General features: G+C 43.9%; 2 protein-coding genes across 3 annotated transcripts in view; one reads left to right on the forward strand and one right to left on the reverse strand.

Moving 5' to 3' along the window:
• The window catches only part of mark4a (MAP/microtubule affinity-regulating kinase 4a), a 29682-nt gene extending 12314 nt beyond the window's left edge, over positions 1–17368 (forward strand). Inside the window, exons 8-18 of one of the 2 annotated variants that reach the window (XM_034098611.2) lie at positions 729–965; positions 4398–4517; positions 4592–4691; positions 5954–6063; positions 6708–6900; positions 7141–7352; positions 9113–9216; positions 11288–11572; positions 13320–13402; positions 13887–13931; positions 15004–15152. In XM_034098611.2, coding sequence (XP_033954502.1) covers positions 729–965; positions 4398–4517; positions 4592–4691; positions 5954–6063; positions 6708–6900; positions 7141–7352; positions 9113–9216; positions 11288–11572; positions 13320–13402; positions 13887–13931; positions 15004–15068 — 1554 coding nt within the window. In that variant the 3' untranslated portion in view covers positions 15069–15152. Of the gene's footprint in view, positions 1–728; positions 966–4397; positions 4518–4591; positions 4692–5953; positions 6064–6707; positions 6901–7140; positions 7353–9112; positions 9217–11287; positions 11573–13319; positions 13403–13886; positions 13932–15003 lie in introns of both variants that reach the window. The other variant, XM_034098608.2, reaches the window with a different exon arrangement.
• A 1750-nt stretch (positions 17369–19118) lies between these two features.
• On the reverse strand, positions 19119–23552 carry ckma (creatine kinase, muscle a). The gene is made up of 8 exons (XM_034098612.1): positions 23449–23552; positions 21997–22204; positions 21738–21892; positions 21424–21556; positions 21035–21206; positions 20499–20622; positions 20231–20420; positions 19119–19609 (listed from the first exon to the last, which is right to left on the reverse strand). Exons 2-8 carry the CDS (start codon positions 22187–22189, stop codon positions 19431–19433), a joined length of 1146 nt encoding a protein of 381 aa, XP_033954503.1. The 5' UTR covers positions 22190–22204; positions 23449–23552; the 3' UTR covers positions 19119–19430.
• Between the last annotated feature and the right edge of the window lie 1518 nt (positions 23553–25070).

Below are 25070 nucleotides of genomic sequence, written 5' to 3' on the forward strand. Positions count from 1 at the left end.
GCCTTCACTGCGTGTACCTTCAGAAATAATCATTAGTAAGGCTAAAGACTAAAGAGCGACCGCAGGCTGATGTGTTTTAACCACACACACCTATATATATATATATATACACACGCGATTTAAACGCAGACTTTTGTTCCTCCATGTTTCGTTGTTATTGTTTCACTGAGCGAGCGGACCCGCGATTTTTTTTCAAACGCTATTTTGATCCATCTGCGGCGGTGATAGGTTTTGTGGGCTGTGATGATTCGGCTGTTACTACTTGAATATTAAATGTTGAGAGGAAATCTTTCCACCAATAATTCCAATAAGTAATCCAAAATGTATTCACTTCAGGTTTACGAAAGTAACTGTAATCAGATTACTCGTTTTTCAAATGTAACGCGAGCTGAATACAGTTACTTGATTTTTGTATTCTGATTACGTAACGCCGTTACATGTATTCCGTTACAACCCAACCCTGCATACATATATACACTATGACTCATGTACAGTAGCTATGCTGGACAACCCCCCATCTGTCTCTCATTCACGCTCTCTTTTCTTCCTCACAACTCCTATTCTTGTGTCCATCCTACTTTCTCATTCCTCTTCTCCTCCCCCATCCCATTATTTCCTCCCCTGCTCCCCCCTTCCCTCCTTGGATGTGTTGTTCCTGTCCTCTCGGCCTCCTGCTGTTCATACTTGCCCCCCCCCCCCTCCTCTGCATCCATACATGTATGACTCAGGCGGAGAACCTTCTGCTGGATGCCGACGCCAACATCAAGATTGCCGACTTTGGCTTCAGCAACGAGTTCACGCTGGGCAACAAGCTGGACACGTTCTGTGGCTCGCCACCCTACGCCGCCCCGGAGCTCTTCCAGGGGAAGAAGTACGACGGGCCCGAGGTGGATGTCTGGAGTCTGGGGGTCATCCTCTACACGCTGGTCAGCGGCTCGCTGCCTTTTGATGGGCAGAACCTGAAGGCAAGTGATGTGTGGAGGAGCTGTCCGTCTGTCTGTCTGTCTGTCTGTCTGTCTGTCTGTCTGTCTGTCTGTCTGTCTGTCTGTCTGTCTGTCTGTCCGTCTGTCTGTCCGTCTCTCTGTCCGTCTGTATGTCTCTCTGTCCGTCTGTCCGTCCGTCTGTCTGTCTGTCTGTCCGTCTGTCTGTCTCTCTGTCCGTCTGTATGTCTCTCTGTCCGTCTGTCCGTCCGTCTGTCTGTCTGTCTGTCCGTCTCTCTGTCCGTCTGTATGTCTCTCTGTCCGTCTGTCCGTATGTCTGTCTGTCTGTATGTCTGTGTGTCTGTCTGTCCGTCTCTCTGTCCGTCTGTCCGTATGTCTGTCTGTCTGTATGTCTGTGTGTCTGTCTGTCCGTCCGTCTGTCTGTCCGTCCGTCTGTCTGTCCGTCTCTCTGTCCGTCTGTATGTCTCTCTGTCCGTCTGTCTGTCTGTCTGTCTGTATGTCTCTCTGTCCGTCTGTCTGTCCGTATGTCTGTCTGTCTGTCTGTCTGTCTGTGTGTCCGTCTGTCTGTCCGTCTCTCTGTCCGTCTGTATGTCTCTCTGTATGTCTGTCTGTCTGTATGTCTCTCTGTATGTCTGTCTGTCTCTCTGTCTGTCTGTCTGTCTGTCTGTCCGTCCGTCTGTCTGTCCGTCTCTCTGTCCGTCTGTATGTCTCTCTGTCCGTCTGTCTGTCCGTATGTCTGTCTGTCTGTCTGTCTGTGTCTCTGTCTGTCCGTCTGTCTGTCCGTCTCTCTGTCCGTCTGTATGTCTCTCTGTATGTCTGTCTGTCTGTATGTCTCTCTGTATGTCTGTCTGTCTCTCTGTCTGTCTGTCTGTCTGTCCGTCCGTCTGTCTGTCCGTCTCTCTGTCCGTCTGTATGTCTCTCTGTCCGTCTGTCTGTCTGTCTGTCTATCTGTCTGTCTCTCTGTCTCTGTAAAATCTATCCACAGATACACCGTGTATGGGGTTTTATTTGCAGGGGCTGCACATTTAATTTAAATTAGGATCTTTGCCAAATTCACATTTATGATACATACATCAATGTTCAGCAGGATCATCCATTTTTAGAAGTAAAACTTAACATTAGGCTAAAAACACTAAACAGGGTTACATTGCTGGGCATCAACACGCTAAGCTAAAGACGGCTAACGTTCAAAATCATGATGTGTCATTTTGAAAAATGCTGTATTAATTACACATAGAAGCTTGAGACATGACCATTGGGTGTTTACTGACGTGTGTCATGTTGAAGCTTTGGCTCGTGTGAACCACAGCCCTTAGTTTAGGTCTCTCATTGAGATGAGGTGGTTGAATGCTGACTCATTCCTGATAGGATGTGATGGAACCACTTCAAAGCTATATGCAGGTGTTAGCAACCAGTGGCCCGTGTGCGCACGAGTCCACCGACAGCAGCATTAGCATCTGGAATTGTGTTGCTGGACACCTGGCGAACTTAAGCCCAGTGTTTACTCTCCTTCAGCTCTTTTTTAAATCTGTGCTAACAACATCTGTCTCTGAGCTGCTAGAGGCTTCCACGTGTTCCCCAGCTAGTCTCTTTGTGCTGTCTGCTGTGGCTAGGTAGTGTGCACTGGGTTGTCAGAGCCTTTTCACTGAAAGCTGCTGCCTGCTGTGGCTGAAACTAGCTATCGATGAAAGCGTGAATGTGAAACAGTAAACCAAAAGAATGAGTTACTGTCAAAGTATCTCTAAGAGAAAGGCCATACCTTTATTGTAGTGCTGGAATGAAACCTCCATGTAAATGAGCGATTGCAATGCTGGTCACCAGATAATATATGCAGAATATCTGAAGCATTTTAGTGTGTATGACATTCAATCTAATGTTTCATTTTACATTTCTAGTTTACAGACAAACTGTGAGGTTATGTGTTCCTAGCCTTTACTCTTTAAAACCATGACTGTTGGTCTGATATGTTCTTGTATACCCAAATGATGTAAGGATGTCATCTTTGTGGGGATATAGTGGTTAAAAAGGTGTATTTTAATTGCTAATTAACATCTGCTTACATGTCTGGGGTTCCTTGCTTGATGTGCTCAAAATCAGCCACTTGTCATTTTGTTTATTTTAATAAATAGGAAAGAAAGGACCTTTATACAGTAATAGTTTATGTGTACAAAATAACTATTTAATTTATATTCCTGAGTCACCCTACTGTCTTCTCTGCCGTATTGTTATTTCACCCTGTAGAAGAACCTGCTCCTAAGAAAGCTTAAATAGTATTTGTATCCTAAACCAGGCAGATGGCAATGACTGGCCCCTGGAGCTCTCCCAGAGGATGCAGACAAATGTGTATTTAACCCCACTCATGTGACGCCCCCAGCATGCTGCCTGCAGGGAGGGACCCGGATACTTATTTGCAAGCGACACCATTACATTACACTGGTCTCATCGGAGTGTTGGATGTGTTGTAATTTAGAGTTCAAAAGAAAGTGGTGATAAAGAGTGAGAGAGCCAGAATGTCCTCTTCTTAGTCTACCCGTGTGCAGACAGTGTCGTGATGCCTCATGCTATGGCGGCCGGGCATGCCTCCCAATGTTAGAGTAGCATTAAAGGCAGGGTTCAAACGGGCCGGGCTGGCACAAAGACCCATGCTCTCACTTCAATGACCTCGCACATCTTCAATAATGTCTCTGCTTTATACATAACGTCTTTTTGTGTTTGTTTACAAGAAGAGTGTGTGCGCTCACAGCCTCAGTGCTTCACCGAGCGGCTCCCCTCGGGGCGAGGGGCCTGTGGGGCGATGTCTCTAAACCACCTGAGCCTTATTTGAACATGCAGCCCGTCTCGTTAACCATGCTTTCAGGGTGTGTGCTTTCTGCTGGGTTATGATCCTTTATATCCACCAGACAATTGATGATACTTTTATGTTTTCAAGAGCTCCACTTTGTCTGTCCTCATAACGTAGCCTCTTAATGTTGTTCTCAAAGTGTCTCACCAGATTAGAGCATTTCCATTTCAATTGTAACATTGAAAGTTGAATTATTCCTGTGATTTGTCATGTTGCGAAACACATTGCAGCAAAATGAAAATTGCCATGTCCATTTTTTTTTCTTCAGCAGGATTGTAGAACAACATGGCAGTGAAAGCAATGCTCCGTTTAGTTCATTGTGATTTAGCAATAAAATAAATATCTGGCTCTTACACAATAAATAATTGTGATCAAATCATGATCTCAATAATGATCCTTATTTTGGCTCTTACCTTCATGTGTGTGCACTGAGTTCACATGTAGGTGCTCTTTAAGTGTGTGTGTATTGTATACGTCTACGATGTAAAGGCATTCCTGTCTACCGTTGAGGCCCCTTGCCCCGAGTCGACACGTGACAAATCCCAGTGTAACCCCTGGTGTGACGCATATGGTTGCTGTGGTAACATTGGTATCATGTGATATGTGTTCCACAGGAGCTGAGGGAGCGTGTTCTGAGGGGGAAGTACCGCGTTCCCTTCTACATGTCCACAGACTGCGAGGGGATCCTCCGCCGGTTCCTGGTGCTCAACCCCTCCAAGCGCTGCACCCTGGACGTGAGTACACTCTGCACAGAAGCTGCAGCTCAGTCGAGACACACCTGAACGTTCTCTGTGTTTCTGTTGAACAGCAAGTCATGAAGGACAAGTGGATTAACGCCGGGTATGAGGGGGAAGACCTGAAGCCCCACATAGAACCTGTGGAAGATTTCAGTGACGCAGCTCGCATAGGTGAGTCCGCTGCTCCACCCGGAAAGCTTCTCCACCACCCAGCTGATTCAGGGGGGGCAATGGAGCACATGTAACGTAGTTATACAACGAAACAAAAGTAACTCGTAACCTGTACGGATAACTTTGAATAATTAATCAAAAGTCATTGTTTTTCAAAATGGGGTTAACTAGCAGGTTTACAGAGTTACAATACATCGTTATATAAGGAACATTATATTACAAAGCACATGCACACACACTACAGCTTAATGAGTCTCACAATACTAAGTGAAACAAGTCTTATGGGGTTCTTTCTTTCTTTTATTTTAAATTACGTCTTTTTTTAAATCTAGTAGGTAAAGACCATATTTGTTAAAGCATATACTGTTGTTTTTCCAAGTACTAAACTAGTACATAACAGCATAAAGAAACTACAGCCTGGAATCCTGACGGCACGTCCACACGGCAGCGCTGCGTGCTTCAAAGGAGACGCTTTGCCCAACTGCATTGTGGTTCCGTCGCGTCGCTTTGCCTCCGTTGCTCGCTTCGAACGTTGAGAAAAGTTCAACTTTTCAAGCGTGGACGGAAGCGTCAGCCAATCAAATCATATGCCAGTACAAGCTCTAGCCAATCAAAGTGTGTGTGTGTGTGTGTGTGTGTGTGTGTGTGTGTGTGTGTGTGTGTGTGTGTGTGTGTGTGTGTGTGTGTGTGTGTGTGTGTGTGTGTGTGTGTGTGTGTGTGTGTGTGTGTGTGTGTGTGTGTGTGTGTGTGTGTGTGTGTGTGTGTGTGTGTGTGTGTGTGTGTGTGTGTGTGTGTGTGTGTGTGTGTGTGTGTGTGTGTGTGTGTGTGTGTGTGTGTGTGTGTGTGTGTCCGGGGCGGGAGATTAATGTGATTGGTTGTTGGTCGCACGCCAGACACGCCCACCGGCAAGCTTCAACGCGACGCTGCCGTGTGGACGTACCGCGCGAGGCCTGTATAACTCCTGTCACGGCTGGTTTTATCTTGTTTTAGTAGTTCAGTAGGCGGAGACCTCATTTGTTATTCCATATAGTTTAGTAAGACCGTATTCTGTCTCTTGGAGAAGGAGCAGCTTTGAGATGTTCTTTGTACGCTGTGATGTCCTGTAGCACATTAAAGCATGGAGACATGTCACAGTAGCAGCACAAAGTACAAATATGAACCTTGACATCAGCATGTTTAAGGTTTAAAGTAAACCTCCCAACCCTGCTGGTCCAAGTAGGCATTAACAGATGTGTGTATGAATGGCTCTAACCTTTCCTCAGAGGTGATGGTGGGGATGGGCTTCACTCCAGAGGAGATCAAGGACGCTCTGCTTAATCAGAAATACAATGAAGTCACTGCCACCTACCTCCTACTGGGCCGCAAAGGCGATGTGAGTCACATATATCTACCAAATGTTATCTTACACAATGATATGCTGATATGATAAGATGCAGTGCTGTAGTACTACTATCAACCCAGTATTTTAAAAGTCACTTGTCTCGACACTGAAGAAGGTCAAGATAGAAAAGGCTCTGAAATGTGTTTGGTAGTGATAGAAACAGAATTATAATATTCTATAATACTTTGAAAGATCAATTCTGCAAACTTTTGATACCTTAAGTACATTTAGCTGATGATACTTCTCTTACTGTAGTTGTACTTAAATTAAAGTTCCTAGAATTTCTTACACCTCTGCTCTCTCCTTCAACCTTCCAAACCCCTGCCCCCCTATTAAAATGTTCCAGTTCATAGATAGGTATGGTTTGTATCAGTGGGCTGATTTAGGAAGAGAGGCCATGAGAAAGTATGTCCTTGCTAACTTGCTACATACAGAGATGGTCAGAGATATACAAGGGCAAAGCTGAAATAATTTAGACTGTTTGAAACCCTACCTCGCTTATCAGAACTGCAATTCAAAACGTTGTTGTGTGGTACACCAAAACCCCTGGTGTACTCGATTACCTATGTATCCTTCTCGCTGTGAGACCCATCTTCTCCCTTCCTGACTCCTCTCTCTCCGTCGTGACATCACAGGAGGCCAGTGAGGCCCGCACAGCCAGCAGCCTGTCCCTGGCCAGAGTACGACCCAGCCCCATCACCAACGGGACCAACAAGCACTCTTCAGCCACCGGCACGTCCTCCTCCTCCTCCACCTCCTCCTCTTCACATAGCAAGACTCAGCGCAGTGCCTCCACCTATCACAGGCAGCGGCGACACAGCGACTTCTGTGAGTCTCTTTTCTAACGTCTTTATTCCCTCTTTCTGGGCCCTACATTCAGGAGACCCGGAGCCTGGAACGGTCTTCTCCTTGTGATTGTAATATTATCATGTCTTTTTCATACAAACATATATCCTCACTTGGAATGCTGGGCCTAGCATCGTATGGAGGGCGTATTCCACTGTTGATGCAGAATATTCCTTATACGAGTCTCTATGTGTCTGTGCTCTGCTGTCCTCCACAACAAAGGCGGGCCGTCCATGCCCGTCATGCACCCCAAGAGGAGCCCCACCAGCACGGGGGACCGCGAGCTGCGGGAGGGCCGGATGCCTTCACGTAAGGCCAGCTGCAGCGTGATGGGGAGCCACAGCCTCCCCCCCTCCAGCCCCATGGTCAGCAGTGCCAACAACCCCAACAAGTCTGAGATCCCTGACCGCCGCAAAGACATGACTGCCACCACGGTACGTGACGGAAGTCCAGAAAACTCCATTTAGAAATCTTTGGAAAAGGCAGAGTTTGGTTCATAATCATCACATTTAGACATCTTCAGTACATATAACTACACTTTGTTGTCTTCCGGTCAACTGCGCAACTTTTGTCCTGGTTTGACTGTTTATAAACCATATATAGTATAAATGATTACCAACATCTGGGTTACACCTTTTAAGCCAACGTCATTCCAAGTCATAACTACATTTTAGGCAAAGCAAAAAAGATATTGACTATAGTTAGTTTGCACAATTCTGTTCAATGCTACCTCTTTTAAAAATCGGCACAGCTATCTACTTAAAATGCACATACTGTATATCATTATGTATGCACATATATATATATATGAGGAATTTATAAGGCCTCATAGGAAAACATTTAAATCAGATATGAGAAAAGACAATTTGGTGCTAGTGTAACTTTTTAACATGATCCTGGTGTATACTAAAGTTTAAGTGTAATGGAGAACCGCAGTGACGCGTCCTAAAACCCGGAAGGAAGTTAGCATTTTTACCACGTCCGGTTCCTTCGACAAAAAGCAATGGGATTTCTCCATTGACACAAATTGAAGAGACGGATCACGTTTTGTTCTACGACATTAAATACATCAGCAGTGACCCCACTGGTGATTTCTGAAGAGTTCACGTGTCTGAAAAACGATGGTTGTTACCGAGTGGCTGAAAAGGACTACAGAAGTTGTCCAGGCCGTTTTATGTCATTACACCGAACACGTAAACACTCCCGCTAAGTTAGTTTGCCCTGTTCTGCTTGAAAGCAAGTACCTGCCTCCTGCAAAGTGTTCAAACAAACGCTTCAACTTGAACAATTTTGAATCTGTATTTTTGAATATGGATCTTAAGTTTGCGTAACGTTGAAGCAGCGACCCTGCTGTAGTTCCTTTATAGCAGCCATGTCAAACTCAATTTCATTGCGGGCCACATCAGCATTATGGTTGCACTCAAAGGGCCGGTTGTAACTTTAAGACTATATAAAAATACATATATAAATATTTAATATATATAAAATAATGTATAATATTACATTATTGCCTCTGCAGAAGTTATTATGGGATAGGGTAATAACTTCATAATTAACTACACCTGAAAGCAGAAGTCTAGGGCAAATGATTGGAAGTCTCTTCAGTGCTGATGTCACAAAATGTCTTTTTAAAAAAAAAATCTAATTCTGGAAATGTAAAAAAAAATGAAATTTTGAAGCAAAGTCAAATTCTGAACTAAATTCATATTTGAGATGCATTGTGGGATATGTAGTTTATGGGCAACGTGCTTCTGTAAATCGGCATGTAACCGTATAATAAACGTATAATATTCTTTAAGAGCTCTTGTGGGGCCGCATTAAATTAAGTCGCGGGCCGGATTTGGCCCCCGGGCCTTGAGTTTGACACCCCTGCTTTATAGCATAACGTTAGCATTTTGCTTCTGGCGACTAGATTTATGATTCGAAAATTATATAAAAGTAGGATAGACATGTGGAGATTATCCGGCTGAACAAAACGTGATCCGTCTCTTAAATGTGTCTCAACCACAGACCTTATTTCCAGCTATTTTCCAAAACCCTACGGAGAAATTGCATTGCGTTTTTGACGAAAGGAACCGGAAGGAGTTTACTTCCGGGTTTTAGGACGCGTCACTGCGGTTCTCTATGGTTCCACTGATTATCAAAGTGACTCTTAACCCTGACCTTGTCTTCTGCTCTACTCCCCTCTGTGCAGAATAACATCCCTGGAAGCGCCATGACGCGCAGGAACACGTACGTGTGCACCGACCGCTCGGGCACTGACAGACAATCTCTCCTGCAGAACGGCAAAGAAAACAGGTAGCGTTCGTGTTCGAGGGTTAACATTTCTCAGTACATGTCACATCGGTAGATGAACAGGCAAACACATCATCCTATGGATCTGCCGTAAAGCAATGACATAGAAGCTACAATGGTAGATAGAAGGAGGGAAGATGGGTACTCCACTCATTTTGCCGGTAATATTTAGTAAGGAAAGGCAGTATTGTCCTAAATTGGTCTTTCATTCGGAGGATTTGTGAAAAAATCTGAAATACAACCTCCAGGTAGGCTTTTTGTCTTGGGAGCTTACAGTGCGTGCTCAGTTTCTGCACTTCTTGTGCCGAAATATTCAAAATCATTCTAAAATATACTTATTTCTTCCTTCATACAGTTAACAGAGGTGTAATTTAATACAAGCTAACATCATTTAAATAAGTAACATCACTTTTATACTTAAAGGTGGGGTAGGTAAGTTTGAGAAACCAGCTGGAGAAACACTTTTTGTTATATTCCATGGAATGCTCTTAACATCCCGATAGCAATGAATATCTGAAGTGCTTTGACAAAAAAATCCATAAAAAAAAGTCATCTGTGGAAGCCGTGGCGCTGTAAAAAGCATGACCAATCATCTGAGCCGGCCCGGCTAAAGTAACTGGATGGCCTACCTGCCTGTCAGCCTTCCATCTGTGCACACATTTATCTCGTGCCCTCATTGGTCATGTGCGCGTTCCTGTGTGTTGGAGGAGGGGCTCTGTAAGGAAGTGGCAGATTTCTTCCGGTTGTGTATTTTCTAATTCTAGCGCACTCGAGCTGGTTTCTCCAAAATGACCAACCCCACCTTTAACATAACTTAAAAACAATGTTATATACAGATGTACCAGATTATTTTTTTACTACTGTTTTTTACACGATGAAATTATTAACTGTACCATAAAAACATGGAAATAGGGAGTTTCTGGAATCAAAGTGTCTATTTTCATCAGACAAATCACGTTTATTCACAGCAGCATCGAGTTTGAGTTTGACGGCTAGGGTCTAGCTTCATCAATGCATGCAAAATATTAAAGAGTAATAATTGAATAACCTTCTTCCGGAGCTCACAGGTGCATTCTGGGATGGATGCTGGGGTGGTAGTGGAGTTTAGAAAGGCAGCAGTGATACAGAAGCAGGGCGGCAGCAGTATTGGCAAAGCAGAGGGAGGGATGGCAAAGCATGCTGCTAAGATAGAGCGCCAGATGTAGGGAATGTGTTCAGTTGGTGGTATGGGGGTGAGGCATGTCCGGTGTATCTGTGTCATTATAACTCCAGTTGACTGACTCCATATTTCATTTGAAACCAAATGATAAAAAACAATTCCTGCAACAGCTTAAAGGTGTCCTATCATATCATATCATAAATATGTGTCCCTGGTGTGTAAGGGAACTCACAAAGTGTCAGAAAATAAAACCCTCTCTCTTTTCCTCCTCACCCACATCTTTAAAAATAGGGCTACAACGGAGCTGATTCAGATTTGCTGCCGATATGACGTAATATCTGAAATGTGGGCTGGCTTTACGCCCACGGCCCAATCAGGAACGTCGCTATCAGAAACAATGCGCGATGTGTTTTGGACGTAATATGGTCTTTGTTTACATGAGCAAGCATCGCTAACACTCAGAGCTAACCTGTACTGGAGAGAGTAGGTGTAAAAAAGCAGGAAATAAAAAAAGGAACTCACCTTGTGGTAAACCCGCTAGAGAAAAAGCATTTGAGCTCCAAACTGTTTCAGAAATAATCCTTCAAGTGGTTTGGAACATGAGATGGCGTTTAATCACGGCAGCATGTAGCTGACTATCTGCAGGCAGAGAGGAGACCTCACTGCTTGCCTTGCCGTGCTCAAAAGGGGGCGGGGCCATCAGCTACAGACCCAGAATCAGCACATCTCTAACAGGGCTGAAACAGAGGCATATGAGGGATGTTTAAAATGCACGATCTGTTTGGTATTTTGAGCAAAACACATCATAGACATGTTTTTTATATATTTGTATATATCTGAGACCCATAATATATGCTTACAAATAGCATGATAGGAGACCTTTAACACACGTTGTTATTCCTCCTCCGCTCTCAGCTCCCTGAGCCACCGCCTGCCTGCAGCGTCTCCCTCCACACTCAGCATCTCCGCCGCCGGAGCGGCCTCCTCCTCTTCCTCTACGGACCGGTGCCGTCTGACCCGAGGCTCCACCATCCGCAGCACTTTTCACGGGGGACAGCTGAGGGACCGCGGGACCCCGGTCTACTCGGCCCCGCCTACTTCACCCACCCTGTCCCACCATGAAGCCAGCCCCCTGCCACACGCCCGCACCAGGGCCACCTCCAACCTCTTCACCAAGATAACCTCCAAACTCACCCGCAGGTACAGGCCAACACACTCAGCACCGAGGCCACTCTCATGGCTGCATTACAGTAGAGCTCTGAGCACCGGACTCTCAATCACGATGTGATCTAGTGCAATATTTAAATCGTAGGTCGAATATTGGTTACAAGCAAACTATGTGAAAAAGTTATTCTGAATTAGATTGATGCTGAATAATGTCCCAGTCCACAAATCCTATTCTACGGACTTAATTAAATATCTTTGTTTGGTACAGATCCTCTTAAAAGATCATGCCAAGATCATCTTAAGATATATTTCCCTCTGATAATGAGAATACTTATTTCAAAATGATTATTCCCTATTATTATTGTGATAATATCGCAATTTCAGCCAAAAATAATTGTGATTAGTTGTTTTTTATTTATTATTATTATTTATATTACTATATATATATATAATTAGCTAAATGAATATGAAAGTAGAGCTAGAAGATTATTATAGCATAAAGTCTTGAATCATGGGGGAAAGGCAATCCTTGCTCTCTTTAAAGCAGTGATGTCATGTAACTGTCATTTCTAACCGAAACATGCCAATGCCACGGGGGAAAACGATCATTGAATATCACACCTTGGCAAAACAGGAAGTGTGCATGTTCACCAGCCTCTGAGAACGTCACAAAGGCAATAGGGTGCAAATAAATCACCAAACAAAACCATGCAATCGTATGTATTTAGTAAGTAACAACATTAGTTTGAAATAACTAAAAGTATGTACTAACTGTACTCGAGTGCTATGTCGGCTATGCAGTGGTGTGTGGCTGTGAGAGTAGAGGCTGGTACCGCTGTACTGTTTCTGAACATTAGAATGAAAGGCATTACATTCAGAATCCATATATTAAACAATCAACATTTTTTATTTTCACAACACTACTTAGAACAACAAGAAAAGATACATAAAGATGCATCTTTTAGAATCCTTCATCTTGTATCTGGACAGAGCAAGGCTAGCTGGCCTTCAGTTCTTGTGCTAAGCTAAGCTAACCGTCTGTTAGCTTTAGCTTCATATCTACCATACAGTCATGAGAGTGGTATCAATCTTCTTATGTAACTCTAGTCTACAATTATCATTTTTAAAATGTCAAACTATTCAGATAACAAATTATGTTACGGCTTAAATAAAACAGTTATTATTTCACTTTCTAACTGTCTATAAGGGAGTGTTGTGACATGTAGTCTACAGTTGTCCTGATCAGTTGCTTCAATCCGTCCCACCTCTCCTCCCTGCATAGCTTTCATTTGATTCCAGCTTTCCAAATGTTCTTGTATGTTCACAGAGAAAGTGGTACATTGATGTGTGCATTGCTTGTGTTGGGGAGATGATGCACATTGTCTGCTGATTCAGCTGCTCAAACTTAAAATATGTCATCAAAAGAATAGCGTCACACTAAACCAATATGTATCATATGAAATTGTGTAGAGTTGTTGTGCAGTTCTTCCTTTCAGCGACAGCGCAGCCTGGATATGGATGCATGCTTATCAGAACACTCGAATCACCCTGGCCTTTCGGCAAGCCCTTCTGTGGCCCTGGATTACCCCCCCCCCCCTGTCGTCATAAACACACATGTCTAATCTTATCAAACCCCAGCTTTGTCCTGGCCAATCAGCTGCTGCGCTGCACTCTTCTCCACTACTTGCTCCCCTGTGATTCAATTATATTCTCTCTTACCCCGTATTCCCTCTTTTTCTCCATCTGTATCTTCTTGTGCTTTCCCCCGTCGTGCCATCAGGGTCAACCTTGACCCGTCCAAGCGCCAGGGCTCAAACAAATCAGTGTCGGGTTGTACTCTTCCACAAGGATCAAAAACAGTTAGTAAGTTCCCATGTGTCTGGCTTCTCTCTTGTCTGCCTGCGCCGCCCCATCTGTCTGCCTGCGTGCTCATACCTCTATCTAGGAATGATTGCTCGTCCGCATGACTTGTTATACTGTGAAGATCCCACACACTCGCTTACAAGCATGCTGCATTCAAGGAGGGTTCGTTTGTCGTTTGTCATTACATTAAACCAGTCTGTATCGGTTGATGGGTTGAACATCATTTCATGTGATGTTGAGAGTGGATGGGAGTGTGTGGAGAACAAGGTAAATGGACTTATATGTGCATGCTATAAAAACGTTGAGAAAGTAATTTTCTGTAAGGTGAGGAGACATCAGGTGCTCGTTGTTGTTGTTGTTGTTGATGCTTGCTTGCTGTAACGGTTTGATATCCACTAGTGAATGGCATCTCATTGAGAGTTGTGGCTCAGAGGGCTCATTGTTCTGTGGGGGGTAACCTCTCGCTCTGTCCGTTCCTCCACAGGGTCACAAATGAATCTGAGGGAATCAGGAGATTTGCGGTCACAAGGTCAGTTCCCATGATGCAGCAGCATTCATAGAAGATGGATGATGGCTCACTTCTGTTTTAATAGTGTAGTATAAGTGGAGTGGCTAAGACATCTCCAATCACTCTGAGTCTTAGAGTCAATCCAATGTCCAGGCAATGAATAGCTTGTGCAGTTAATTCTCTTTCCAATAATCAAACGCTTTACCTCTTCTCCTGCCTTCGCATAAAAGACTATTTTTTACCTGTTGCCCAAACATGCCTTCAAAATAAAAGCATACTAATGAACTAACTGCTTTAATTAACTTAAATAATTATACTCAGAAACAGCAATACAATAAATGTTTGGCTAGTATATTGTGCAATATACAGATATGTGCAATTTCCTTTTTTTGTTACAATTTATATATGTATGTTTTTTAACCGGCTCGTACAATACTTTAATATGTTCACTTACTTAAAGGTGGGGTAGGTAAGTTTGAGAAACCGGCTCGAGATCGCTACAATTTGAAAATACACAACCGGAGAAAATCTGCCACTTCCTCACAGAGCCCCTCCTCCAACACACACGAACGCGCACATGACCAATGAGGGCACGAGATAAGTTTGTGCCCCGATGAAAGGCTGACAGGCAGGTAGGCCATCCAATCCGTTTAGTCGGCCCGGCTAAACGGATTGGATGTACTTTTTACAGTATTACGGCTTCTACAGATGACGTTTTTTTATGTATTTTTTGTCAAAGCACTTAAGATATTAATTGCTATCGGGATGTTAAGAGCATTCCATGGAATATAACAAAAAGTGTATCTCGAGCCGGTTTCTGAAACTTACCTACCCCACCTTTAAACGAAAAAAAATGCTACTTCATTTTTTAACATGGTGTTCTTATTTGCTTCTATTCTTAATAACATTTGCTTAACTTTTTATTTAATAATTAAGTCTGCTATTTTTCCTTTTGCCTTTGTATCTGCCTTGGACACTGTACATCTCCCTACTGTAGGACAAAGGCCTTTTGATTCTGATTGGATCATACAGATCAATGAATATCTCCAAAAATAAGCATCAACATTTTTCTGTTTTCTCCCCCTCTCCCCAGTTGCCATCTACCTGGGTATCAAAAAGCGTCCGAGCCCCGGGCCGTCGGACGTGGCTGGGATCTGAGGGGGGGGGTGCGGCGGGACCCTGCGGAGGTGGTTCTGGCTCTGCGGGAGGCGGCGCTCGGCTGTGGCTGCCAGGTCCACCACGCCGGCCCCTTCCTGCTCTCCTGCAGCCACGGGGTGGCGGAGGGCCGCGTTGCTTTCGAGGCCGAGGTGTGCCATCTCTCCACAGGCACCTCGGAGACTTCTAACGGGGTGCGCTACACGAGACTCTGGGGGACACCGCTAGCTTTTCGGGACATTGCCACCCAAATCTCCAAGGACCTTGAACTTTGAATGGAGGATGTGTTTGAGTGTGTGTTTGAGTGTGTGTTTTTGCGTGAATGAGGGTGGATGTGACTGCGCTAGGGGAGGGGGGGTTGGAAATATTGGAGAAAATAATAGGCGAGGGGCTGGACCCGGAAGAAAAGACTTCTGTCTCTTTCATGACTACCCCCCCTGCACACACACAAATACACACACACACCAGGCCCGTAAAGTCACACAGACTGACGGCCCCCCCCTTCCATCCAATCAACCCCCCAGCTCAGCCAGCTGAGCGCCTGCACCTGCACCTACTGGACCTGGATCAGATGGATACTAGTTGAATATTTTTTATTGCTACTCTAGCCATAATGACTCTTTATTTTGTTATTTATTGCTCTGGTCCTTGGTCTTTGTTAACAAACGTCATCTCCTGACCAGCCATCTCCTTCCTTTAACTTCTTCTTTTATACGTCACAGCATTTTTCCACTCACCAATGATTATATGCTGACTCGTCATCACCTAGGGACAAGAAGATGCACAATCGCGGATATGGTCCGACTCAGTGATCACACAGTAGCCACACAGGGTTGCATTGCTCCGATTAGCGAACATACATCAGTGACGAGTGCACTGGATTAAGGTCAGTGGGAGAGGGGTGACAGGCCTTTGAAACAACCAATCACAGGGGCCTCTTCCGCTTCATGAACCAATAGAATGCCGTTACTCCATCACATTCACTTCTCTGTATGGGACTAGCAGACATTTACAATTGGGAAACAAACCCCATGGTTTGCAAAAACATTATACAAACAAGAAAAAGGGAATATTGTGGTGCCATTCTTTCTACACTGATATCAACATTATATTATACAGCTGATTTAGCTAAATAGTATAAGGTCAGAAGGTGGAAGAAGTACTTACATCTTCTACTATAGTATTAATAGTATTATCAATATCTACTTAAAGTACCAAAACTAACAGTACTCATTCTGCAGATTGGCCCAGTAACTAAATATATTAAATACATGTAGTGGAGTAAAAGTACACCTTTCACCTCTGAATTGCAGTGGAGTAGAAGTTGCAAATAATTGAAATACTGAATTAAAGTTAAAGTCCCTCAAAATTGTATTGAAGTACAGTACTTGAGTAAATCTACTTAGTTACTTTACACCACTGCATAGTGTTGTATAAGTTCAATACCATTGTCTTCATTGAATGCCTTTTTTCTCTTAAAGACTACATGCACAGGTGCTGCTCTCTGATTGGCTGGGTTCATTGTCTGTCAGTGTTGGTCAGTAAGACTTGGGTAAAGCATTTAGACTTGATGACCCCTCCCCCTTTTTCATCTCATACCTTTCTTCAAAAGCATTATATTGCAGACGTGACATACTTGAGAATATCTTTCTAAACAGAAGCCCCCCCACTGCTTCAGGTGATTTAAACAAACGTGTTGGTTGTGCAGACCAAGCCCTCGCCAAATCCATACGCTTTCCCTCCCTAGAATAACTGAGGTACTGTAGGATTGGTTTATTATCAGTGGAATTCTTTGCTCTGTGCCATGTGATCCCACCTCAGGCTTCTCAGTATGTGGATGGGAAACACCAAAAGCAAACAGCGAGACCTCTCAGATCACACACCTTTACACACACACACACACACACACACACACACACACACACACACACAGAAACATGCACTTCTAATGTCCGCCCTCTTCTTTCGGTGTCTGGTCTGCAGGAGGGGGGGGGGGTTCTGAATCTGGTAAGGCACGATGAAGGCAGTGCACAGTGTGTTCTTCTTGTTAGTCCTGTTGCCTTTTAAGTGAACAACCCCCAGCGCCTTCATATTTAATGTTAAAGAAAAATAGAGAGTGACAGAAACACTGAGACGGCTTTCTATTCTCCCTCCCTGTTTTTAGTGAATAACGTACTGTGATATTTACGTAGGCTACAGAGATCATGTTGTCTGGCTGCTGATTTACTGTTAACACTATCTCTCAGTTGTGGCTTTGCTCATGGTGCCCCTAAACACCCCACCCCCCTTTTCCCACCCATCATAACCCCCCCCCCCCCCGACTCCCTCCATTTAAAGGGACGCCAACCTTAGCTGTCCACCACCTTGGTATGTACCACCGACCTTTTTCTATCGTCACGATGAACATGTGGCTCTCCTCAGCTCTTCGTTTGAGAAACACTCGGCCATCATCCATAATCTCACATTGTAGACCCATGTATGACATCTCCTCAGTTCTGTTAGTGTGTGCTGTTTCATGAAGCCCAACAGGGGGGGCTGTCGACCTGTCCTCCTCAGGGTGAGAAGCAGACACCCATATGGACACCAGGAGTCTGTCCTTGTCCTCTCCCTGGACGTTTCTCATTGTGGTGTATATTAGCATTAGGTAATATAGGCCTCAATGCACTTTGCTTTGACTTGAATCAGCTCCTTCCAGTGTACCTGTACAGGTAATACCGATAACTAGCCACTGGAGGGCGCCAATGTCTTAAATGTGAAACACTTCAATTTGTGGATATTTGCACAGGTACTTTATTTATTTTTTAGAATTATATAATTTAAAAAAAAAACAGGATTTATATCAGTCAGTTGATGGCTGTATATAATATATGAATATAGTATATATCTTAGAGCTCAAGGTTTATTTATAGCTAGAGCAAGGGAAGTAATTCTAGTTTAAAACAGATTATGTCAGTGACAATGGGAAACAAAACCAACCTGCAATCCTGCATGACTTCAGAGTTTGGGTTTTAGGGGAAAACATTGAACATGATGCACACCTAGGATTGGAAGACACGTTTGTTTTATAGACATGAATTAATACGAGGGAATGATGCTAAATGTAGCACCTGGCCCTTCCCCGCTCACAAAATCAAACAGGAAGGCTGTGGTGACATGCAGTGATTTCACTCCACCTTGTTTGCTAGAGGATAGGTTTAGTACACTCGAGATGGGTTTCTGAGTTCTGACAAGTATTGAGACATGCCTTGGAACGTATCACGACGTGCAGTGTGAAGATACAAATATTCAGTTGTAGATTCAGCAAGGACCCTTACATTGGGAATAAATTGTGCCGTTTGCTTCTATTCCAACTTGAATTTAAACTGATCCCAATAAGTCCCTAAAATGTTGAGTTGCATTCAAGCCATAGAAATGTCACTGTCTCCTGAAGGCAAATATGAACAGGTTGTTTGCGAAAACTTGCAGTGGAAAATATTGAAGTGATAATAGCTCAACAGTAAATAACTTAGTGTAACAACTCACTCTTAGTATAAGACGGATGAACATTTTCTTAAGGTGGAATCTACTGTGAAAAATTCTTGAAAATGTTGTTGAGTAAACGTGTGTGTACCTCAGAGACAGTGTGTCCCTGGTCTGGTTTAGATGGTGGTTGGTACAGTATTAAGACCCCAGGGGGCGCAGTATTTAACATGCACTGTCATTTCAAAACTGATTTTGGAAACAGTTAATGTTTTATGCAAAAGGAAGAGACTGAAGAACACACGCAGTTTGACCTGTATGAGTAATTTTACACTGCTCTGCTGTTTAATTCCTCCCTTCAGAAACAAACTGTAAAGTTAGATTGAGTGGTTGTGGTTTATAAGGAAAACATGGAGCTGAAGATTAATAAAATTCACTGATGTTGGCATCTTTTTTCTTTATTTTGGTGTCTCAATCTGAATATTTGGTCATAGCGTTTGATATTCTGGCAAAGTAAGTATTAATATATGAAGTTTAAACTGTGACTGTTATTTCTTATTTTCATGTTGCCACACAAATCATCAAAATGATCCATTTAGTTGTTTCATGGGGTACTTTTTTTATTGAGCAATATGAACAGCGTCAATAATCATTACTTTTCATAAAAAAAAGTAGGTGATACCACGTCTGCTAGGCGAGCCCAGCTCAGTGGAGGCTGATCCCAGGATGTTACCAACCAACACAGGAGAACGAGAACAAAAAGAAGGATGTGAACCACAAAGCTGGAAGGAAGACACAGGCGAGCAGACTCAATAGTCTCTGGTGAGCTTCTGTCTCCTCTGCACGCCCGTCAGCTGGTTCCATTGCACATGAATGGTCGTGAGGTAAATGCAAGATTGTCCCTCTTTACTTCTGGGCGGGGATCATGCTGTCGATAGCCTCTCCCTTCTCCAGCTTCTTCTCCATCTCAACCATCAGCTTGACACCATCAACCACCAGCTGCACCTGGGCCACCTCGGAGGAGCCCAGACGGTCAGCGTTGGAGATGTCGAACACACCACCCACGGAGGCTGTGTCCACACCACCTGGAGAGGATGAAGAAAAGAGATGAGGGTCAGGTTACACATCCCAGAATGCTGCAGAATGTCAGATCCTCATGGTTCTGCCACACTGAAAAAACGTTTTCTTTAATGAAATGTATTATGTCACCAGATTTCATATAACTATTAGGTTAGTTGAAAGCAATAATATTAAGTTGAAATAAAAAAGATTTGGTTCAATTTAATAATATTGCTTTCAACTAGCCTGATACAGTGATGTGATTTGACATAATACACTTAAAGGTGGGGTAGGTAAGTTTGAGAAACCGGCTCGAGATCGCTAGAATTTGAAAATACACAACCGGAGAAAATCTGCCACTTCCTCACAGAGCCCCTCCTCCAACACACACGATCCGTTTAGCCGGGCCGGCTAAACGGATCGGTTGTACTTTTTACAGTATTACGGCTTCTACAGATGACATTTTTTTATGGATTTTTTGTCAAAGCACTTAAGATATTAATTGCTATCGGGATGTTAAGAGCATTCCATGGAATATAACAAAAAGCGTATCTCGAGCCGGTTTCTGAAACGTACCTACCCCACCTTTAAATAAAGTAAACCTTCACATTGTTCGGTGCAGACTGAAGAGTGGAGGATATGTGTACCTGTGCCGCGCTTCTGCAGACGCAGCCTGCTGAGGATCTCGTCGAACTTGGCGTGTACGCTCAGCTTGGGGAGCTTGACGTGGACTCCACCACGCAGGCCGGTTCCCAGGTTGGAGGGGCAGGTCAGGATGTAGCCGAGATGCTCGTTCCACATGAAGCCGTGTCCGTGCTTCTTGAAGATCTCCTCAATCTGGGAAATGAGTGAAGGGAAGAGTCAGAGAAACATCCAGCAGCGATCCAAACTCAGTTTGTTTTTATTTATATCTACCTTCTTCAGGCCAACGCAGAAGCGCTTGAAGACCTCCCTCATGTTGCCGCCCTGCTGCATGGAGATGACACGCAGGTGGTCCTCCTCGTTCACCCAGACCAGGAAGGTCTTGTTGTCGTTGTGCCTGCAAGAAGAAGGATCAGCAAGCAGTTGTTGGAGAAACATAATCCTCAATGAGAGTTTCAAGTGTTTCAAAGCTGGTCTGCTCAGCATTATAACTTATAACTGGACTTTTCTTCACACTTTTTTGAATATAATATGCTATTCCTTGCACACTTCATGTAAATAATATCCTACTTTTAAATGTTGTTAGCTGTAATTTGCCCCTTCATCGTGTTTATTTGACAGAAAGTCTACAGATTTTTGAACTTTCACTGTCAACGTGTATATATTTTACTTTTTAGTTCTGTTCTATTTTGAGATGTTTACATTTTATGTTTGTTTATTTTCTACTCTATATTGTCACGTGTGCAATTCCTTGTGTTAACATGCTGCTGGCAACAAAAACACATTATCTTATTATTGGTCACACTCACATGATGCCTCTGCCGTCGGGCCAGTCACGGGCCATTCCAGCGCAGGTCAGCAGGGGAGAGACGGGCTTGTCGAACAGGAAGTGATCGTTGATCAGCTGGTCCTGCTCGGCATCAGTCATGGACTTCAGGGGGTAGTACTTTCCCTTGAACTCGCCATCCAGGCTGGTCAGAGCTGCAGAGACAGATGCACAGTTGTAACCAGCTGTTGTGATCCATCTAAACAGGAAAGACTAAGCAAGGGAAGCTTCTTCTTAAATGTACATGACATGATCGAGCATTAAAAGAAGGGAAGCATATACTTCTCTTCTCTTAAAACAGCCCAACTCTGATCCTAACCCAGCCTCCACAACCCTTTGCATACGTATGTACTAAAACTAATAATAACTCACCCTCAACGGACAGCTTCTCAATGCCTCTGCGCTCGCCGCGGCTGTTGTGGGGGGGCAGGGTGAAGCCCTTGATGCTGCGGCCAGTACGCACGCGGCTGGACAGAACGTAGGCGGGGTCCAGGTCGTCACCGCCCTAATGAAAAGGATCACGTGTGATTATGAAGTACAACAGGCCACACATGTACAGCAGTGAGCATCACCATGGTGATAAGTTACTATTAGTCTTTTTAAAGTTGTGCAAATCATTGAAATGATCCCGTGTCGTGTTCAGTTTCACATGCGACAGTCTTATCCATCGAGTGCTTGTTTCTCACCTTCAGGTTCTCGAAGTTGAGGTCTGTCACGTGCTTGTCAGTGGGCTTGTATCCACCATGACGGTCTGAGATGATGGGGTCCAACAGATCCTTGAAGACCTCGTAGGACTCCTCATCACCAGCAACGCAGCCAACAGTCATGATGAAGGGGTGACCTGGAGACACGGAGGAAAGCAGATGTTAGAAGACTGTGAGACAAGTTTCAGGTTGTATCTGATCATTTTGTTTCATCCGAATGGAGGTCTCTCTCTTGACTCACCGGGGTTGTCCACACCAGTCTGGATGACGTCATCCAGGGTGTAGCCACTAGGCGTCTGCCTGTCTCTAATCTTGCCGTACAGTTCCTTGGTCAGCACCTTCGCCATATGGTTGTTGTGCTTGGACAGATCGGGGAACTCATCCTCAACCTTGTAGTTGAGTTTGAAGTTGTTGTGGGTGTTACCGAAAGGCATGATTGCTTTCTAACACTGCAAAGACAGGAAAACACAGAATGAATGAACTTGAACAGAGGCTTTGGATTATGAAAAACAAATCATTCTAATCTGACACTCTCTGTGAAGGTGATCTGGACATCCACAAAAACAACACTTTGGAGCTATTGGATATGTTGCAAGACAGCTGCAGAGGTTTAGTGGAATCCGAGGAATCGTGGTAACAAGTGTCACTCAATTCTCGACGGCTCAGATGTCCCGTTGAAATCGAGTTGGGGGTGGAACATGTGTTGGCTGTGTATTTTTAGCATCAGAACATCTGACGGCATACCCTTTTCTTTTCTTTTTTAAATGTCCTTCACATGTACAAGAAGTATTTGAATTCTTACACGCACAATCCCAGTTCTCCAATTTACATTTTGACACATACATATGCAAGTGTTAACCTGTCATGTTTTAGATATGCATCCCCTTTAAAAACAAAAACAAAAAATCAACACTTACTGTGCATATTCAGACACTTAGTGCACCACTTAAAGTTGTCACTATGCTGAACTTCTTACAGAAGTCTTAGCAGCTGCCCATGTCTTCCCTTCAGTCCATGCCATCATGCTCCAACCAGATGGAATCACTTCTGAGTAGCTTTACATTTGACTGACGCATGCAATGACGCACGTACGACATCAAATGAAATTGCAGTGTAGCATTTTGGTAATAAGCCAATTTTTTTAACCATGTAACATTTTTGATGCAGCTATCAGCTCTATCGCAGCAGCAACTATCTTGTACGTTTGAATCCCAAAATGCCATCTTTAAATGACTCTTATAGCTGAAAGGTAATGACTTAAGTTCAGGCAGTCTCTTACTCTTATCTGCGAAACACCTGTCCCCATAAATCGGCGTCCAGAGGAAAGAACCATTTGCAGGGAACATAACTATATGTATTGATAAGTTAATGCACCGCAATGCAGATATATCTACTTTAAAACATCATGTTCTTGCATATTTTCATTTAATATCATCAATAGGACTAAACTGTCCAAATTGAATGACCTCTGAACCCAGTAGGTCTCTATATCCTAAAAAGCATCATATGGATGCAGACATCCGGAAATGTTGTGCATTTATCCTTTAATTTCCAAACTCTTCATCACAGAGGTAAAAAGCCAACAACAATAAGTGTTCTCCATCCAACTGTTTGAATGCTTCTCCGAATATGTCTCCAAATATCTGCACCACCTCCCAACTACAAAGATATCATCTCTGTGATATTTCTTTACCTTCACAGCCGACAAGAAAGAGGTAACAATCCTTGGGATCAGATCCTGTTCACCAAAGTCAAAATAGGGTCACCCAACTCTGAAAGGCTTTGCCCCCTGTTTATATACCGGGAAGACCCTCAGCCATTGGCTGTCCATTTTAGTGCCTGCCGCGCCCTTATTGGCTAGACCCACCGTACTGAACACTTTATGAAAGGGACGCATTTACATCTCAGACATCCAAGACGGCCACTGCTGCTGTGCCCTCACCCCCCCCACCCACCCTTGGCTCATAGATAACACCAAATGGTGGTGTGTATCTGAGGGGGGGGGGGGGGCAGGGGTCACAAGGGTAGGTCAGAGGTGGTGTTGGGGGGGACTTGAAGGAACTGAAAAAAGCCGAGCTTCACTTTTGGCGTTGGAGATCATGGGGAAGGGGGAAAGACTGCAAACGGATGCCATGTTGATTTGCTTTATATCTGACTAACACTGTGTGTGCCGGACAAATGTCAAGTATGACATTTTTTTCATTTTATTTGTATTGTCAAAATCAGTGAAAACAGTACCATCAGTGTGTTGGTGATTGTTGCGTTCTGAAAACTTAGAAAGGAGACTAGATTGAGGCAGTCCAACCCTTCTGGTGACCTCCACTCTGCTGGTTCTTCCCGAAAGAGGAAGAGAAAAGAGACCAAGCTATTGTTTCGGATAGTGCTAGAGGGTACTGTTTTGTTTGGTGTTCGCACCCTCTCCATGTCGACCCCCACGCGCTCAGTCGGGCTCTAATTGATATGGCAATGATCAGACATTGAATCTCTGATGGGAATACTGACGGTCACATGGAACGTTGATGAAGAAAGGTGATGCCATTGTTGACATTAGCTTCATTAGCCTCGCTTCTTTGATTCCACATTCTCTCCGATGTCTCACACTATTTGACCGATGCGTATGCTCTGCAGCTGCTGCAGGCATGGCTTAATACAGACTGGTGTTCTTTTAGTGAATTCAACTCCAATGTGTATCTGAATTGTTAATAGGTTGTGCAATAATACAGTCACATCAGCCTGCAACTCTTTACATACATGCATTGTGTCAACAGATTTCACATAACTGTATTAGGTTATTTAAAAGCAATAATATTAAATAATTATTAGGTTCAACTTATTATTATTGCTTTCAACTAACCTTATACAGTAATGTGACATGTGTTGAGATTTTAATGAAAGTTAACATTTCAGTTTGATCAGAGTAAGACACTTTTCCACAGGGATCAACACCTGCCAAATGTTTTTGCCCATCTCCACCACCCCCACCTTTTCAAGGGACACCGAACTAGTAAACCTGCACCCAAAGTGATATTACATTATCAAATCAAACTCTTTCGCAATTGGAGAAAACGTTTATGAAGACACTACTGGTGATATAATTCTGCAAGCATAAGAAATGCTGAAACGCTTAAGTTGTAGTAAATGTTTAAATGGGGCCTTGTCACAGGCGCTGTTCCCAGAGGGGGGGCCACCCCAGCAGGCAGCTTTGTCTGGGGGGTGTCCCAGGCGTCTCTGACAGGCAGCTGACCGGCTCACACCTGCTCCTTCCAGTCCCCGGTAACTTTACCGTCTGTACAGCCAGCCCCTCCCTCCCTCCCT

Source organism: Pseudochaenichthys georgianus, chromosome 14 (genome assembly GCF_902827115.2).
Source record: "Pseudochaenichthys georgianus chromosome 14, fPseGeo1.2, whole genome shotgun sequence".
In the NCBI taxonomy this organism is placed as follows: Eukaryota; Metazoa; Chordata; class Actinopteri; order Perciformes; family Channichthyidae; genus Pseudochaenichthys; species Pseudochaenichthys georgianus.